The sequence below is a fragment of the Tachypleus tridentatus genome, chromosome 7 (genome assembly GCF_004210375.1).
Source record: "Tachypleus tridentatus isolate NWPU-2018 chromosome 7, ASM421037v1, whole genome shotgun sequence".
NCBI classification, from domain to species: domain Eukaryota; kingdom Metazoa; phylum Arthropoda; class Merostomata; order Xiphosura; family Limulidae; genus Tachypleus; species Tachypleus tridentatus.
The window spans coordinates 124,513,579-124,526,161 of NC_134831.1; the positions used below are offsets into that span (position 1 = coordinate 124,513,579).

At 33.3% G+C, this 12,583-nt stretch overlaps 1 protein-coding gene across 1 annotated transcript; it reads left to right on the forward strand.

Moving 5' to 3' along the window:
* Positions 1-4,193: 4,193 nt before the first annotated feature.
* On the forward strand, positions 4,194-12,283 carry LOC143258100 (glycine receptor subunit alpha-3-like). The gene is made up of 5 exons (XM_076517118.1): positions 4,194-4,413; positions 6,393-6,475; positions 8,881-9,015; positions 10,626-11,002; positions 11,626-12,283. Exons 1-5 carry the CDS (start codon positions 4,208-4,210, stop codon positions 11,797-11,799), a joined length of 975 nt encoding a protein of 324 aa, XP_076373233.1. The 5' UTR covers positions 4,194-4,207; the 3' UTR covers positions 11,800-12,283.
* Positions 12,284-12,583: the final 300 nt, after the last annotated feature.

A 12,583-nucleotide genomic window follows, 5' to 3' on the forward strand; every position in this document is an offset into this window, starting at 1 on the left:
TGATTGAGTATAACTTTACATAAGCAGAAGGATAGCTAGTACGTGAGTTCGATTAATACCTAGAAAATGTTTGGTAAATGAATCACTCATTAGGTTCATAAAGGTCAGTGCAAATCTTTAGTGATTAATAGGAAAAAGTGATTTATTGGATGGCTTTATTTAAATATTGGCCCAATAAATTGATTTAGTGATTCCAGATAAGTTGTAAAATTCTAAAAAATAGCAATAAACAGACAAACACCTTAATGTTTAAAAACATACACAAACACCTTAATGTTTAAATAACATACAAAAAACCTTAATGTACAAATAACATACACAAACACCTTAGTGTTTAAATATCATACACAAACACCTTAATGTACAAATAACATACACAAGCACCTCAATGTATAAATAACATAACAAGCACTTTAATGTTTAAATAACATACACAAGCACCTCAATGTATAAATAATATACACAAACACCTTAATGTTTAAATAACATACACAAACACCTTAATGTTTAAATAACATACAAAAACACCTTAATGTACAAATAACATACACAAAAACACCTTAATGTTTAAATAACATACACAAGCACCTTAATGTTTAAATAACATACATACAAAATTTCTTAGAAAATGTAAAAATTAAAACGGAAGTGTTTCGTTGCTTTATTATTACAGAATACAGAACAACAATCGTTAAATTATTAATTGAAGATATCTCACCAGGATATATATATATAGAAGGCACTAAAACGCCATAGAAAATAATCTACACAATTGTAGAACAATAACTTAACATTTCGTTCTGCAGTTTGTTTTTCAAAACGTGAAAAATACCGGAAAAAAAACGAGTAATTTTGGAAAAATACAACTAATATCTGGCTTGGGTCCCGAAAATTGAATTTTTATAACGTTTTGCTCGCAAACCTTTTGTTACAAGAATGCTTTTCATCTCGAGCAAAGAATCTTAAAATTGCAGCGCAAAGCGTAAGGATAAGGGATAACGATGTGAACCGTAGCATGCTTTAACAATGACGGTCTCGTGACGTGAATGGCACCATGTTCCACACTCTATTAATCAAATTATTTAACTGAAAATACTCTTGAATCAAATGTATATTGCGCTCTTTGAACTAGAAACGAAAGTATATAAATTTCAATTGAATGATGAAAATATAATGAAATTCCGAAAAAAAAGATTAAATAAAGAATCTTCATGTGACTCTGAAAACTAAATAAACAACGTAAGATCACGTGCAGCTATTCTAGAGGTAACACGGGGTCACATATAAATGTGCGAAAAAAAATATGATTTAAGTACAGCTGAATTATGAAAAACTGACTTACATACACCTGAACTACATACAAAACTGACTTACATACACCTGAACTACTGACAAAACTGACTTACATACACCTGAACTACTGACAAAACTGATTTCCATACACCTGAACTACAAACAAAACTGATCTACATACACCTGAACTACATACAAAACTGACTTACATACACCTGAGCTACTAACAAAACTGACTTACATACACCTGAACTACTGACAAAACTGACTTACATACACCTGAACTACTAACAAAACTGACTTACATACACCTGAACTACTGACAAAACTGACTTACATACACCTGAACTACAAACAAAACTGATCTACATACACCTGAACTACTGACAAAACTGACTTACATACACCTGAACTACTGACAAAACTGATTTCCATACACCTGAACTACAAACAAAACTTATCTAGATACACCTGAACTACAAACAAAACTTATCTACATACACCTGAACTACTGACAAAACTGACTTACATACACCTGAACTACTGACGAAACTGATTTCCATACACCTGAACTACAAACAAAACTGATCTACATACACCTGAACTACTGACAAAACTGACTTACATACACCTGAACTACTGACAAAACTGATTTCCATACACCTGAACTACAAACAAAACTTATCTACATACACCTGAACTACTAACAAAACTGATTTAAAAAAACCTGAACTACAAACAAAACTGATTTCCATACACCTGAATTACATACAAAACTGACTTACATACACCTGAACTACTGACAAAACTGACTTACATACACCTGAACTACTGACAAAACTGATTTCCATACACCTGAACTACAAACAAAACTGATCTACATACACCTGAACTACTGACAAAACTGACTTACATACACCTGAACTACTGACAAAACTGATTTCCATACACCTGAACTACATACAAAACTGACTTACATACACCTGAACTACTGACAAAACTGACTTACATACACCTGAACTACAAACAAAACTGATCTACATACATCTGAACTACAAACAAAACTGATCTACATACACCTGAAGTACAAATAAAACTGACTTCCATACACCTGAACTACTGACAAAACTGACTTACATACACCTGAACTACTGACAAAACTGATTTCCATACACCTGAACTACAAACAAAACTGATCTACATACACCTGAACTACAAACAAAACTGACATACATACACCTGAACTACTAACAAAACTGATTTCCATACACCTGAACTACTGACAAAACTGACTTACATACACCTGAACTACTGACAAAACTGATTTCCATACACCTGAACTACAAACAAAACTGATCTACATACACCTGAACTACAAACAAAACTGATCTACATACACCTGAACTACAAACAAAACTGACCTACATACACCTGAACTAAAAATAAAATTGACATGAATGCAGTTGAACTAGAGAGTTTCCAAGCAATAAATAACGTGTTTTGTTTATTTTCCAAATTATGTCAACAACTAGACTAGTTTTACTTTAGTGACAAACAACTAGAATACAGTTTTACCTTAGTCACGAACAACTAAAATACAGTACTACCTTAGTAACAAGCAACTAGAATACAGTATTACCTCAGTGACAATCAACTAAAATACAGTTTTACCTTGGTGACAAACAACTAAAATACAGTTTTACCTTGGTGACAAACAACTAAAATACAGTTTTACCTTGGTGACAAACAACTAAAATACAGTTTTACCTTAGCGACAAACAACTAGAATACAGTACTACCTTAGTGACAATCAACTAAAATACAGTACTACCTTAGTGACAATCAACTAAAATACAGTACTACCTTAGTGACAATCAACTAAAATACAGTTTTACCTTAGTGACAATCAACTAAAATACAGTTGTACCTTAGTCACAATCAACCAGAATACAGTATTACCTTGGTGACAAACAACTAAAATACAGTTTTACCTTAGTGACAATCAACTAGAATACAGTATTACCTTGGTGACAAACAACTAAAATACAGTTTTACCTGAGTGACAATCAACTAGAATACAGTACTACCTTAGTGACAAACAACTAAAATACAGTTTTACCTTAGCGACAAACAACTAAAATACAGTTTTACCTTAGTGACAATCAACCAGAATACAGTATTACCTTGGTGACAATCAACTAAAATACAGTTTTACCTTAGTGACAATCAACTAGAATACAGTTTTACCTTGGTGACAAACAACTAAAATACAGTTTTACCTTAGTGACAATCAACTAAAATATAGTTTTACCTTAGTGACAATCAACTAGAATACAGTTTTACCTTAGTGACAATCAACTAGAATACAGTATTACCTTAGTGACAATCAACTAGAATACAGTTTTACCTTAGTGACAATCAACTAGAATACAGTATTACTTTAGTGACAATCAACTAGAATACAGTACTACCTTAGTGACAATCAACTAAAATACAGTTTTACCTTTGTGACAAACAACTAGAATACAGTTTTACCTTAGTGACAATCAACTAGAATACAGTATTACCTTAGTAACAAACAACTAAAATACAGTTTTATCTTAGTGACAATCAACTAAAATACAGTTTTACCTTAGTGACTCAGCTATTAGCACTTCTATATTCATCCCCTTGTTTCAAAAGAATGTCGAATCTTTAAATATCAACCAAGAGGAACATTATATATATATAATCATATATTGGAATTTATATCACTTAATATCTTTTTTCCCGGTGGGTATTCAGTAGCTTAACGGATTTACAATGCTAAAATTCGGAATTCATTTCTCCGCCGTGAAAACATTTGTTGTCAAATTAGTAACTTTATATGTAACAGTACTAATTTATTTTTCCAGACATACGTAGCAGATATTTTATGTCCCAGAGTTGGAAGGACTACCGACTAAGACTACCAGAAAACATGACTACATATTACCGTCTTCTGCCTGTAAGTTGGTTAAAACAAATGTGGAGACCAGACTCGTTCTTCAAGAACGCTAAAAAGGTGACATTCCAAGAAATGACCATCCCCAATCACTACATCTGGTTATACAGTGATAAAACCATTCTTTACATGGTAAAGTAAGTAGGTATTTGCAGTTTCTTTACTATTTATAATAAGACGACATGAAATATCGTCGTATTTAAAACTAAACAATTATTTGACAAACGAATTTATTGTTTTTAGTGAGGATTCGTGAGTGTAAAAGTACGTGTGCGTGAATTGTGCGCGTGCTTATAACTGATGAACCGTTTGAGCGATTTTCATCATACCTGCCACATACTCTTAAGAGCTCAGAGAAATGACGTAAGTGGTCAGCGTTTGGCTTAGACTGTTCTATGTTGCCCCCATTGGTCACTGTGTCCTTTTTATACGTTGAAAAAGTACGTCTGCTAGGACTAAATATAAAGAACTTTCAAACTCAAAAGCAGAGTAGAAATGATTGCTCTTAACAACTTTACTATAACAGTTTCCCAAACACTGGGCTGGTTTTAAGTACTGGCTCTTAAGTTGATATCTGTCTTTAATATTTTGTTAAATTCCTTTGTTTTAGGGGAAAGCCATATTGGACTATCTGCCATGATCACCCAACTTTTATTGTTGAAAGTCCAGAGACTTACCGCTGTCCCACCGATGTATTAATATTATCTAGTTACGTTTAGGCTTAAGTACGCTTACACCGAGCAAGAAGCTCGAAACTCTTTGTTCAACGAATCCGTCGTTATTGTATTCCAACGATACAAAAAGTACGAATTATTTAAAATAAGTGTAAAGAAATTCTTTCTGCGAGTTTGGATGTTGTTAAGCCCAAATCTACACAATTGACGACCATAGTTGTGGTAATAAACCTTGATTTTAAATGTTCAAAGGTTAAATTAATATTATGCTAAGTAACTGTAAATATTTCGCAATCCTCAAATGTAGAATTGAGGATGACTCAGTTGCTACTCTTTTGGACTATGGACCTTTGGGTTCAACATTCCGGTTCGTTACTGCAAAAAAAATAATAATAGCCACTCTCTGCACTTTGAGACAACGGGTTTATTATAAGTGTAATAATCAAACCCATTATTTGGTGAAACAAAATTAATCTAAAAGCCATCTAAAAAAAAGCTGGGTGTTCTTGACAGTTTGACTTTCTATTTGTTCAAAATTAAAGACGGCTAGTGCAGATAGCCTCTAAGTAGCTTTGTTCTAATACCCGAAAAAAAAATCAAATATCAAATCCCTGATGAATCTCTCAACACACACAAAATTCTTTTTAGGATTACCATCAGCGATGCTTGTTATTCTATTAAAACATGAACTATCTAAAAAGTGTCCCTCTTTTATATACAGAATTGAATAGATTGATCATTGTTTGTTCATTTTTTAATTTCCCGCAAAGCTACACGAGGGCTATCTGCGCTAGCCGTTCCTAATTTAGCAATGTATGACTAGAGGGAAGGCAGCTAATCGCCACCCCCAACTCCCGACTCTTGAGCTACTCTTTTGCCATGGAATACAAGGATTGACCATCATTTCATAACGCTCCCACGGCTGAAAGAACGAGCATGTTTGGTGTGATAGGGTATCGAGTCCGCGACCCCGAGATTAGGAGTCGAGAACCCAAACACATGGACATGCTGAGCCTAATGTGGTACATAATGACTTAATATTTAGTGAAAGCAAGGGACCTATTGGTTCATCTAGGGTGTCCCATCCACTAAACTAAAACTATATAAAAAAAACACTTCAAAACCAGCAGGGAAATAGTATCTCGGCCAATCATTCTTTAAAGTTTCGGTCTTTCATTAACAGACTCAACTTGTTTGATACTGATTTTTATCTATCAGCTACTGTTTAAATCTTCATCAGTAAAATCTGAAGAAAAACCAGAATTCCATAATCCTATCATCAGATATGAGCCATCCTCTGTAATCCCTCAAAGTGTAACTTCTCATTCATTTCAGAAAAACAAACAAACACGATTTAAGGTTGTGGATGATAAAAAAAATTAAACTTCATGTTTCACTTTCAATGCGCTTGCATAATCGAAATAATCTTATCTTATTTTCAGACTTACGCTTCTTTTATCTTGCGCTATGACTTTTGAAACTTATCCTCATGACACTCAGACTTGTGCTATGAAAATTGAAAGTCGTAAGTAACAGAAGTCTTAATGTATTACTTAGCTTTGTGTTTAAAACAACATGATTTATTTATATCGTTTTAGTTTCTACTCGTAAGATAAAATATTTGTCATTTAATGGTATCTTTTTTTTTTGTTAATGTATGTCAGTTACGACGTGAATAAAAACATAATACTCGTTATGTACAATGTTACTTATATTAGAAACATGGACGATTTTTCACTTATTTTTATTCACCGATTCCAGTATACCATATTCTCACCTGTTTATACTCTCAACTACTAGTTGCTTCCATATTATGATCTATTTCAAAACGCTCCCCGGTGAAAAAGCGATACGTCTGCCCATTTACGACACGAGAATGCGAGTTTCGATACCCGTGGTGAGAAGAAGTAGAAAATTGTGTATCTTTTTTGTATAATTACAAATAATCTGTTTTAATTGTAAAATTATTCTTATTTTAGCATATTAACTAATATAATGCGTTTTTAATATACAATCAAACATAAAGGTCGTTTTGAATAAAGCACAAAGCTACACACTGAGCTCTCTGTGCTCTGCCCATTACGGGTATCGAAATCAGGTTTGTAGCGTTGGAAATCCACAGACATACCGCTGAGCCATTGGGGTGCTGGCTAAGTGTCATTTTATACAATGTGACTAATATTTTACAACGAAGAATGTAAATATATGCCAGTGATAAATTATATGTCCATTTTCTTCTACTAATGTTTTTTTTTTTTTTAATTTAGATGAATATGAACCCAGAAGAACACACACATTTATAATGTTCTAATTTATTCAAAATGTTCTATGATGGAAAACAAAATTAAGATTACTGATAAATAATCCAGTTTAGACTAGATACTATTTGTTCTTTCCTTATATTTATCCACAAGGAATATGCTCTTCCTTTTAGCTGTGGGGGCGTTATAATGTGATAATTAATCCCAGTATTCGTTGGTAAAGAGTTGTCCATGTTTCGGCCTATGTGTGGTGTTGACTAGTTGCCTTCCCCCTGATCTATAACAACTAACTTTGTGCAAAATTCAAACTCAATATTTAGACTTTTTCGAGCACTTAATGTATACAATTAGGCCATAAAAGAGACTAATATATATATACACGTTTATAAACGAACTTATAAGTTAACAGATTCAGTTTTAATTCTTTGTTAGTGAGTATTGATACCATGTGAACAATCACATCCAATTTATTATATTGGCTCTTAATCAATCAATATAAATGAAATTTTAAGTTTGTTTTAACATTTACAAAAATGTAAAAAAAATCATTGTACCACCTAACTCCATTGTTTCTGTAGGCACACAAATGCTGTTCGTTTTGTTAAATTTTCCACAAAGCCACTCGAGGTCTCTCTGGGTTAGCTGTCCTTAATTTTAGAGATAGACCAGAGGGAAGGTAACTGACCAACAATACGCACTCTCTACTAGTAGTGGGATTGACTGAAACATTATAATAATCCTACAGCTGAAAGAGCAAACACATACAACAGCGAGTTTTGATCCCGCGATCCGCAGATTTTTGGTCGAGCGTTCTAACTAGGTTTGACAGAGTAACGGAAACAATTATGGAAACACAAACACAATCAACAACTTAGACAAAAGAAAAACGTATATAAGTTGTCCAAGCTCCTTAATATTTTGCATTTTATTCACGCAAAGCTTTACAACTAGTTTCCATGGTAACACTCAACTTAACCAAAGTTACCACTTCGTGGGCTTAACATAAACCTTTACAAGCTTAATAATTTTCGTATAGGGACACTTTGTAGTCCAAGCCAAGTTAGCCAGTTTACTTGACGGTTATCCATCTCGTAAAGAACACATCTTCATATAACTACCATCATTTTTGGAGCGTTTTGGTTTTATACCTCTGCCATTTCTGTTATTAACAACACTAGTTTTCATATGCCCTCTTCAAAGGTTTGGTTTGCATGTGGCTTTCGACTATCTATAATGTTATATGACTTACACTTGTGTATGAGTGAAACATTCTGATTGATTGCATGACAACTAGTTATTGATTAAAATATCACTATGTTCGAATTCTTGTTCGCTTAATTTTCACATGAAATAGGTGTGTCACATTTTCACATGAAATAGGTGTGAAATTCCCGTGGTATTTACCACTTAAACATTCTCTCCTCACCAACTTGAATATTTCTATAGCTGTATCTCTTACACCAAACAGTTCGAGTATTTATATTCATGCTTATAATCACACCAGGCGGTTTCGCTATTTCTATCTGTAAGTAAGTATCATTATGATGGATGCCTTCGTGTGTTTTTCTATACGCTATAAACAGAGATTCCATTGTTTCTATTGACGTATTACTAAACAACTTTGTGTTTGTGTTGTACTAATTTTGTGATTTATTTATATTTCGACTAGTATCATACACTACTGATGACCTAGTGTTTGACTGGGAACCGGAAACGCCACTAGTCGTTGAAGATTTAATCGAATTACCGCAACATATTCTAATCGACAAGCGACTAGAGGACTGCACCCAAGTTTATTCTACAGGTACTTTGAATTAGAACCACTGGTTATAGTGTTAACATTACTTTACCTAACACTTTGCTGTTCCAGTCTGGCGATAAGAAATGTATTAAAGGTCTGTATGGTTGTTAAACTCGAACCTAATTTTACAGGTTTTAGAAATTAATACCGCTTGTCAAAAATCATGGATTAAACTGAAATACGTTTTGTAATACGATTACGATTATTATTTAAAGGTTCGAATTACATCTTCTCAGTCAATACATTTACTGAGACGTAAAACACCTAATAACACTGCTAACAAATGAGCTGTCAGTAACACTTGTATATCCGTAGCAACTGAGGGTCTCGGTAAGACTTATACATCTGTAACGTTTGGGGTTATCGGTAAAACTTGTATGTCCTTAGCATTTTGAGCTCTCGGTTAAAATTGTATATCCACAGTATTTTGGACTCTCGATAAAACTTATATATCTGTAGCATTTTGGGTGTCGGTAAAACTTGTGTATCCGTAGTATTTGAGGCTCTCGGTAAAACTTACATATCTGTAACATTTGTTTCAGCTTAGTCTATAATTACTATTGGTAAACATTTCTATGAAGATACACTTCTCATAAAGTGGGTCTAAATATGTTACGGACACTTCAATAATATTTGTCTCCATTACAAAGGGGTTAATAGCATTCACATATACGCTGATTTAATAAAGAAACAGTTTATGGAACTTTAAAGAACTAAGCATTTGTTTCTAGAAGAGCAAGTCATTCTCATTATCTTAGGTGGATGAAAGGAACTTTCTGTGCACATATAATTCATGATGTTATAAACGTAGCAGTTAGGAACGAAGATATTTTACAAATATTATAAATGTGTAAACATTTTAGCATGATTAACAGCAGCATGTCTGCCGGCTCGTACAGCAGAGCACAGATAGCACATTGTGTAGCTTTGTGCTTAATCGGAAACAAACAAATAAACAAAAAAAAAACAATTATCCATTCTCCAAAACAGGAGAATGAACAAGAAAAGTAATTCATTTAATAATAATATACAAGTCCATACATTAGTATAGCACAATTGTAATTCTTTTTTGTTGTTTGTCTCTGTGGGTCAAATGTCAAGTTAATATAAACCGCAAACTGGAATTCAATAGAACGATATTTCAAAACCTAGTTTGTAACGTACAAACATCAGCTCAAATACTGTGCAATTATAATGGAAATAGAATAAAAATAGATACGAATTATGATTATTATGCACGACACTTATTGAAATTTGACAGAAAACTGAAACTTGAATATCAGTTTCGGTGCTTGTCAACTATAGCCACAACGGTAGAAACCTCATCAGAACTCCAGTTCTTTATTAAAATGTTTATGAATGTATCTTGATAAGATATGAATAATAGTATAAAAAGTAACTGAGTATTAACAGTTAATAAAAAACCTTTGTTAATTAGTGGTTAAAACGTCTTTAAATCTGGCTGTGAAATATAAGATAAATATAAGATCGTTTGTATATTCTGTGTACAAGTAAGCCTACTTTGGCAGCAAAAGAATCTCTTAAGAGTTTACTTCTCTTCAGAGACTTACGGAAAATATTTTAATTTCGTCTTTCTTTATATAATTAAATAGGAAACTTCACTTGTATTCAAGTCATTTTCAAACTGAAACGACGCCTGGGTTACTACATGTTCCACACGTACATTCCCACGTGCTTGATTGTCATCATGTCTTGGATCTCTTTTTGGATCAGACCAGAGGCTGTTCCTGCACGTGTGACTCTCTGCGTCACAAGCCTTTTGACTTTGTCTACGCAGCATGCGCAGTCGCAGAAGTCACTTCCGCCTGTTTCTTACATCAAAGCCATTGACATATTTATGTCTTCGTGCACCGTATTTGTATTCGCATCTTTAATGGAATACGCGCTAGTGAGCATTTTATTAGGAGAATATGATGAACAGACAAGTAAGAAAGGACTGAAGACTGTGGTTTTACCTGCTGGAGAAGCCGTAAGTTGAAACACTTTTTTTTACATTTAAATTAAAAATCAATTGAATTTTAAATTACAAGATGTTGTTATTTCTTCAAGCCTTTGTTGTAAGATGTTGCTATTTCTTCAAGCCTTAGTTGTAAGATGTTGTTATTTCTTCAAGCCTTAGTTGAAAGATGTTGTTATTTCTTCAAGCCTCAGTTGTAAGATGTTACTTATTCAAGCCTCAGTTGTAAGATGTTGTTATTTCTTCAAGCCTCAGTTGTAAGATGTTATTTCTTCAAGCCTCAGTTGTAAGATGTTGTTATTTCTTTAAGCCTTAGTTGTAAGATGTTGTTATTTCTTCAAGCCTTAGTTGTAAGATGTTGTTATTTCTTTAAGCCTTAGTTGTAAGATGTTGTTATTTCTTCAAGCCTCAGTTCTAAGATGTTGTTATTTCTTTAAGCCTTAGTTGTAAGATGTTGTTATTTCTTCAAGCCTCAGTTGTAAGATGTTGTTATTTCTTTAAGCCTTAGTTGTAAGATGTTGTTATTTCTTCAAGCCTTAGTTGTAAGAACAACAACAACAAAAAAGACTAAAATTGTTTTTTTTTTTTTTTTTTCGTGAAGCTTAAATTGTCACTCCCCTTTCTTGTTTGTGTAGGAAGATGGACAAGTGCCTAAAGATCACAGACTCAAAACCCTCGCTTCATCAGCACACAGAAGAAAAGAAAGAGCAAACCTGATTGACAAAATATCACGCGTGGCGTTTCCTCTATCGTTCATTTTACTCAATGTAGTCTACTGGTGTGTCTTTTTATTTATGGATCCAGATTAGTATACGAAAAAAAAATCCCATTAATTCTCACGTGGTAAAAACAAGATCGTGACTGCAAAGTGATTGGTCAATCGTGAGTTGAAAGGGATAAAGCAGAGGAACGAAAACAAAGTCAGTTAAGAATAACGTTCTAAAGGTTAAACCAATTGAACAATAGCTACAAGTTTTATTACTGAAATGTTGTTCCGATTTGTTTTTAATGTGCAACTTGTAGAAAAGGAAATATTAATAATTTTCAAAACTCAGCCACTCTCTTTTGTAAATATGCAATTTCTATTTATGCACTCACCCGACCTTCAGCTACGCAGAGAAACTTTGGTTACTACAGAATGAGTTAACGCAATGCTTCTGAGTTCACGAGAAGAAAACACGAGTTCAGTCAAGAAAACATGTTCATAGTTAACAGGATTACTACATTGATCAGAGCATTGTTTGCACGAACATTAAGCATGCAACTTGTTTTACATTTGATTTAATTTACTTATATCACTAGAAATAAATATATTTCCAACTCGAATGATTCATTTGCAATTCGAAGTGCTTTTCATTTATGATCTAAGTTTTGGAGCATACGCAGAAAGGGTGAAAAGTGTCCGAGGGATTAAGAAAAGGTTTTGACCGAGACGTTTTAAAGTTCATTAACTATTCAGATTTCTGTTTGAATTATTCTTAAAGCAGTAGGACACGTCATCTTGTCTGTTCGTAATTTTTTTTACTGTACAAACTATGGACTAAACTAGGTCGTTTCATCACAGTCTCACTATTTTATTGGTCAATCAACTTA